The sequence below is a fragment of the Bactrocera dorsalis genome, chromosome 4 (genome assembly GCF_023373825.1).
Source record: "Bactrocera dorsalis isolate Fly_Bdor chromosome 4, ASM2337382v1, whole genome shotgun sequence".
NCBI classification, from domain to species: domain Eukaryota; kingdom Metazoa; phylum Arthropoda; class Insecta; order Diptera; family Tephritidae; genus Bactrocera; species Bactrocera dorsalis.
The window spans coordinates 37,147,953-37,155,472 of NC_064306.1; the positions used below are offsets into that span (position 1 = coordinate 37,147,953).

Here is a 7,520-nt window from a genome sequence, read left to right on the forward strand (position 1 = left end):
ACAGTTTGTGTATTGTCGCATGAAGAAAAGGACCACTAACTGTGCCGTATGACTCTGTCGACTAGGCGCTTTGCCGTTTTTTAAGTAGCTTGTTAGATATGACGAGTATTTTCAAAAGGTTTTTTAAGAACATTTTCGTTGAAACCTTGGAATTAGTTATAAGTGTTACTTAACAACGGTTTTAATAACGGTTCTCACACCTGGGAAAGGTATAAACAACAAAAACGCTAATTTGCATTCACCGTATGAAACTTAATTTCAAAAATTCTTGTAACTTGTAATTAACAAAACTAGAAATATACTTATAGATGCCGCTGAAATGTCACACTCGGCCTCCACGCCTCGCTAAAACACATGGAAGACAAGGAAAAAAAGAAAAAGGGGGATGAACGCAGTAATCACAAACATATTGTGGCCATTCACTTCCTTCGAGAATCAATGAGTTCGATCGTTTTCGGCTGCCTGCGCTGGTGCTGCCTATGAATTTCACTTTTCCACTTACAATTCTGGACTATCTCTACATGCAGCTCTGTATGGATGTATTTATTTTTTTTATATCAAATACCACTTAAAACAACTCGTGCATGTTAAGTATGTTTTTACTCTGTGTATTCTCGAAATGTAAAGAACGACCCCCTACTGATGAGAGATTTACAGCAAAACACAAACAAAGTGGCCGTACACAGGAGAGGTCGCAACATGTGACAATTTGAGAAAATCCCTAACACAACAAAGTAATGTGAAAGCAACAAGCGGATTTGTCACTTTAAAATGACAATCAAAAAATTAAAAAAAAAATGTAAAACGATATTGATAAATCGTTCCTTTTAAATAAAAAATGATTTTAGCGACAAATCTGCGAGTGAATGAAGTAGAAAAAAATTAAAAATAACATTACTGTATGGACAACTATTTAGAAAAATATAGGCCTGAATGTTGTTTTTGTTGTTGTAGCACAAAAAATCCCAAAATAAGATATACTGTTTGCTTCACAGGTCCTGACTGTATGAAAATACGGGTATTCCTACTTATCCAGAATCGACCCGGACATACCAAATATATGTATTTTCAGCATCTAACGAATCCCCACATGACTCTAAACCACAGCTTTGCATACCCAGGTAATCCTTAATCTCTGACACTCTTCTCCCTGTGGTCTGACGCCATCGAAACAGCATGTTTCCTGGGTCTACCGTTTGATGACCTAGATGACAACTTATCTGAACCTTACCACCCTAACGGGACTATATAACCGTTACAACAACGAGTCCGTGCATCTGACAAATATTCTGACCCGATAGTGAAATTCGAAAAAACTTAAGAATTATCAAGTTGTCGCCAACAACTATTGTGATTCCGAAAAAACTACATATAATCATACATCTTAGCCATACATTACTTGAATGTATCCATGCCTACCGAGAAAAGTAAACGCATTGTGGACAAAAGACAATAAAGTATATAATTAACGGCAATAGGAAATGTCTATTCAAGTGACTAAACGAGGGAGCCAATTGTAAATTATAACCTTCTTTTGCCTGCTTACCTTGCACATTCCATGTTTACGAACTCAAACGTGGAGCGAATGCTAACCACATTCGTTGAAATTCATCTTCGAAATGTTCCAACAACACTTTATTAGAACTGATTACAATATTCTCCCAATTGCCACCAAAACCCTGAAAAATCATTAAAAAATAAAGAGTCAATTATACTGTCTTTCAATAACCTTATATTATATTCACCTGCATGGTCCAATTGAGTGAGCCGGACATAAGAACCCCTTTTACATTACGCAAATCATCTGTTTTGCCGACATTGCCCAAAACCGAACGCGCACGTTTCGGTCCGTCTAGCAGGCAAAATTTATGATGCATGAGCATTGTGGTCATTGGACAACGAACCGCCACGCCTAAAAGTAGATTAATATGAAATATTAAATAAAATTAGACTAAATAATTTTAAAGGCATATAAGGTGTCAACAGATTAATTTTTGAAAACATATTTATATATAAAATTAGACACAACTTTCCACGTTATTAAATTTTCGAAATACCATATATTCTACATGTTACATAATCCACTCCTGAGAAAAGTATTGTCAAATTAAAAGTCGCCAAATTAAAATAATTCTTATTTAGTGTGTCGCACTTTCTTATCGACATACGAAGCTAATAGAACTAAAACTGAGCTAACACAGTTTCCGCTTCCTATATACACCCTAAAAGTATGCAATGTTTTTCGATTTTACTTTTGCAGAGTTGGCAAAGCAGTGCTAAATGCTAAACTGCCACCGATTCCATCAAAGAAACAAAACCAATTTTACTGTTTTATACAAATTTAAAAATTTTTAATTTTCATTTACAAAATATAAAACATTTTTCCAATTAGAAGTCACTATCACTAACTCAAATGTCTCCACTTGCGCGAACAAGCACCTGTTACTTGTAATAAGAGCAGGTAAGTTGCGGTTGCACAATAGGATTTCTGCACTTGGCAACAAGGCATTGCCGCAATATTGCAAAAATCTTCTTGAAAGCACAAAATTAATAAATTTGTATAAATTAGCAATTTACAAAAGCGACAAATGAAATGCAGTAAAGCATGAAAACGTGGCTGCTTTATGTGAGCGAAAATTTTACCACGAAATGCACGTGGTTCAATCGTTTGCATAAAGAAATAAGACCACAACGTCCGTACCTACGACGCAACTGAGATGCCTCAAAGAACATCAATACGTTTGCGCGAATCCATAGCATTTGTTATTGTACTTGTCGTGCCGTTTGCCAGATAGCAAGTGCAAACTTATATTTGATGGGGAGAGAGAAAATGTGATTAATTGCATGGATACAGAAAGTTTCCACAATGAAGGGATACGAAATACCTGTAAAAACATGCGAGTTAAATCCACACAAATACGCTGTGGACATTCATAAAAAATCCAATTAAAGTCTAGAACCATTTCAAAGTATACATACATATGCATATGTACAAATGTACGTATATTTCGATAAAATAGTTCGAAATGTGTATTCGTGTAAGCCGCAGCGTACATACGATTGCATTCGTACAAATGCACACACATATATGACATCATCAGCTGATTTGCAATTTTGCACGTCCATAACTAATATGTAGAAATATAAAGCATATGACGATTTAAAGGTATATGTACATTACTAGAAATACACTTTACTAACCTGCCTTCGTTAGCGTTATAATCTGTGATCCACTGGAGTATACCATTTCTTTGTCACTTATTATGCGCACTGAAACTCCTCGACGAATGGCACGCATAAAAGCTTGAGATAGATCATAGGATGTAAACGTATACATTGCTAGATCAATGGTATATTTTGATTTATCAATTAATGCTATTAAACGACCGACATTATTGGCAGCACAATACCGATTCTGACATGAAGGACTCACATTAGGAGTAGGTAATTTCGTAACATGTCCATTTTCAACCATTCCCTTCGATGGACTGTCGTATGTGGGGCTCTTACGTTCTGCTGATGATTTTAATATGTGACCACCAGCACAGCTTTGTGTCAGCTCATTCGTCCAGATGACTTCGGCTATTTCGTCATCAGATGCATCGCGACGCCACAAACGTTCGCGCACGTACAAAAAGCCACGATAAAAGATTTCTGACAACAACACTACCGAAATGCCCGTAGTCAGACTATAAAAAGTGTAGCGCAACACCCGATTCTCCAACATTTTTTTAATAAACCAATATCGAAGATATTTCACTTGCACAATATATTATCAATTTTATTTATTAAATGCACTTTTCACTTAATATTTTTCAATAAAACTCTCACATACACAATATGAAATGACAGAAATGAATTGCTCTGCTTTTGTTGGATTTTGTTGCGCTACAAAAGGGAGGGGTGGGGATATTTGATTACCTACAAATTTGTTGTATGCAAAACTGAAGTAACACACAAATTATAAATTGACCGAAAATATCACTAATTTAGCTTTGCTTGCTTTCAGCAATGGTTTGCATTTTGAAAACGAATAACCACTTGTAATATAACTCGATGAATTTCAACATTTAAAATTGGCCAATTGCAAACCGAAGCAATCAACATGCATGCACTAGCCGGTGTCAGTCGAACAGTGCAAAAGATTTTGTTTCAAATGATTAACACCACTTTTTAGTATATTTATTGTAGTTTATAACACATTTTAATAAATTTATTTATTGTTATCTTCAAAAACTTACAATTGCAGCTAAACGGAAATGATGTCAGTTGCAAAAAAATATAGGTTCGCGAGATGCAGCGGTCAAAAATGCACGTGTCGTGAAGGCAAATTGCTGACAGGCAAATCAGCTGTGTTAAGGTGAGTAGTGTTGCCAACTTCTATATTTATATTGATTTATTATTCGCACAATTGGTACAAGGTCGCAACCAATTCTTATTGGAAATTGATTGTAATTGTTGTTGTAATCATTAAAGATGCAGGGACACTAATTATAACAATATTTCGAACTTTACAGGCGAATGCTGTTTTGGCTATGATTTATATTCCAGGGCTTATCTTAATATATTCAACAAAACATACGAAGAAAAAAGTTTATCTTGAGTAGATAAATTGCACATTACGGTGATTGTGAAATTGTTTATTTATTTAAATTAAACAAATCATATACTGTATTAGATAATTATCTATGTTTATATTGAAAGTAGTAAATCAAACTTATAAGCGTAAGCAAAACTTTAATTCATTTTGATAATCAATTCTTCATCTGTTATCTCTTTCTACTATTATTTATGCATATCGTTCGAATCGTCCTTTCTTCGTTTCTAGAGATTCATTATTAAGTTCTCTACCGTAACTGATTATAACGAACTTCACCTGTCTTGCGGTTTGAGAAAAAGTTACGCAGAATTAAAATTTGACCAAAGCCAATGACTAAAACAATACACGTCTCAAGGCCGGACCACATCATCACAGCTTCATTTAAATCTTCCGCCCTTTTGCGTCCCTTCGATTCACTTAAACGATGATGTGTTTGAGCATCAAGTATATCATTGAGGCTTTTGTGTATCGACTGTGAGGATGTTTCCATTTGAGTAAGGACAGTGGCATGTTCATCAATACCAGGCAATGCTGGCTCGTCTCCCACTTGGAAGTCAACATACACAATTTTATGTGAAAATGATGAAAATTGATTGCTGAAACAGACTTTGTAGACACCAGTTGCATCAGCGGTAAACTGATGACTATCGAACGTCGCACGCTGTTGCTCGTATACTACTTTGCCATGAGGATTTGTCAAAGTTACATCGACATCCAACTGACCTCCAGCAGATACTTGAAACTCAAGATAACAGGTGGTATTGCGACGCACCTCTTCGAAGAAGCAATCTTCAGAATTGTCCGCTAAATCAAATGTAAATTCCACCGCCTCTCCTGTACGGCACGCAATACAGAGCATAAGTGCCAAATAAGCAATGACATATCTACATTTTATCGTTGGTGATAGCATTTTTTTGTAAAAGCTGTTACTCTGAAGCGTTAGCGCAAAAGTTTTGATAAATACGATGATTTCAATGCGGTGCCACGCAATGTGTCAGGAGAAAGAGCTGCACCTAAAATATCAGAAGAAACTTCAATTTGTAAGAATTATAAAAATTACTATACTTGTCTTACTGGTAGAAGAAACAACAAAAATTGGAATTAAAGTACTATCTTTGGTTTATTATAAACTAAAATCGAATAATAAGATTTGTTTGCTTTTACGTTTAACTTTTCTAGTTGTACAAACGATAGAAAATTCTGCTTAAATTGACAGCTGACAACTGACGTGTCAGAATTATTCACAGCGTTACCAGGCAAGTAGAGATTCAAAATGAAAATATTTTTCGTTATTAAGTACAGACTACACATTTTTTCTTAGCAAACAATTCGAATAAAAAATTATTTATATATACACACATATATACATATGTATGTGCGGTTTAAGTATTTTCTAATGAAATTTAATTTTTTTGAACAACTTCTAAACATGCTTCCTTCGCTGTGGGATACTTAAATTTAAAACCACTTTCCAGAGTTCTTTTCGGTTGAACCTTAGCGCCGGATAGAAGTAATGCAGAACGGTCTTTGCCAAACAGCGCTTGTACTACAAACTCTGGTACTGCGAATAGACAAGGACGTCGTAAAGCGGAAGCAAAGGCCTAAGGACATGATGGAAATATGTTAATTTTTTAATTATATAAATATAAAATTATGAAATCTCACTATTGCAAAATATCTTTAAGCATTAATTTTTTTTTGTTTATATACTTATTATTTTTAAACGAAATAATTTAGTTTCAATTTACCTTTGAAAATTGGCCATTAGTTACAATTTCCGGTGCCACACCGTTCATTACACCCTCTATTTTATCATTTTCGATACTGCTTTGTACTAGTTGGCATAAATCATATAAATGAATCCAAGGCAGAATTTGTTTTCCACTGCCTAGAGGACCGCCTAAACCCAATTGGAAAGGAAGCCAGATATTCTGAATCATTCCACCTGTTCGTCCTATTACAACCCCAGTACGTATTTTAACCTACAAATATTACATAAATTTTTAATTGAACTGTTTATGCATAGCATTAAGTCGTTTACTTGAAATATAATTATTATTAATAATACTCACGCCCCTACAGTGCTTAACATTCCCTGGTAATGTTGCTGCTTTCTCCCACTCTAAGCATAACTTCGACATAAAATCAAATCCTTCTACTGGATCGCTCTCAGTATAAATATGCTTATCATCAGGTTTATAGTGACTTACTCCTGATACATTCACAAAAGCTTTCACTTGAGGTGCATCTGCAATGGCTTTCACTAATGCTGCACTTGTGTTAACACGAGAAGTCCACACATTTTGTTTAAAACCATCTGTCCAGCGTCGACTTGGATCTAAGACATTTTGTCCAGCCAAATTGACAACAGCTGTAATACCATTTGGAATTCCGTTCCGCTCCAGTTCCAACCAGGTTATGCGCTTTAGCCCAGGCATTCGGGATATTACAGTGACATCATAACCATTTTTGATCAAATGTTTGTTTAAACCTTTACCAATAAATCCCGTTCCTCCGCCTAAATAATGTGTCCTTAGTTATAAACTGAAAATCTAAAATTTTTTGTTTCTACAAACCGATTAATGCGTGTCGCGACATAATTTACTCTATTTCGATTTTATTCTATAATTTACGTAAATATACGAAATTCACACGAGACTGAAAATTTCAGTGCCGTAAGCGAATGTTGTGAGCAAAACAAAACGGCCAATAATTGCACTGAATGCATTTCGCCAAAAATACGGCAATTCCCTATATGGAGGCCACACGGAACATTTTTTATAGCTTCATGATTATATGCTGTTTAAAGCATTGAACTGTTGTTGTATTTTATTGATGTACTTAATATCTTTCAAAGCAAATCATATATAGTCATTTTATGTTATTAACAGATACTAAATTTTATAATTCTCAATGAAAT

General features: G+C 34.9%; 3 protein-coding genes across 3 annotated transcripts in view; all 3 read right to left on the minus strand.

Annotated features, from left to right (window-relative positions):
- The window catches only part of LOC105222208 (mitochondrial cardiolipin hydrolase), a 49,015-nt gene extending 44,703 nt beyond the window's left edge, over nt 1-4,312 (minus strand). Inside the window, exons 1-3 of the mRNA XM_049455375.1 lie at nt 3,202-4,312; nt 1,746-1,912; nt 1,547-1,679 (exon numbers count right to left, since the gene is read on the minus strand). Of these exons, the coding sequence (XP_049311332.1) occupies nt 1,563-1,679; nt 1,746-1,912; nt 3,202-3,727 (810 nt within the window). The 5' untranslated portion in view covers nt 3,728-4,312 and the 3' untranslated portion in view covers nt 1,547-1,562. The remainder of the gene's footprint in view (nt 1-1,546; nt 1,680-1,745; nt 1,913-3,201) is intronic.
- Nucleotides 4,313-4,667: 355 nt separating this feature from the next.
- On the minus strand, nt 4,668-5,831 carry LOC105222209 (transmembrane emp24 domain-containing protein 7). Its single transcript, XM_019988966.3, has 2 exons — nt 5,675-5,831; nt 4,668-5,613 (listed from the first exon to the last, which is right to left on the minus strand). The coding sequence occupies exon 2, from the start codon at nt 5,508-5,510 to the stop codon at nt 4,848-4,850; it is 663 nt and encodes a 220-aa protein (XP_019844525.1). The 5' UTR covers nt 5,511-5,613; nt 5,675-5,831; the 3' UTR covers nt 4,668-4,847.
- LOC105222210 (epimerase family protein SDR39U1) lies at nt 5,702-7,318 on the minus strand. The gene is made up of 4 exons (XM_019988964.3): nt 7,177-7,318; nt 6,673-7,118; nt 6,349-6,582; nt 5,702-6,201 (listed from the first exon to the last, which is right to left on the minus strand). The coding sequence occupies exons 1-4, from the start codon at nt 7,196-7,198 to the stop codon at nt 6,004-6,006; spliced, it is 900 nt and encodes a 299-aa protein (XP_019844523.2). The 5' UTR covers nt 7,199-7,318; the 3' UTR covers nt 5,702-6,003.
- Between the last annotated feature and the right edge of the window lie 202 nt (nt 7,319-7,520).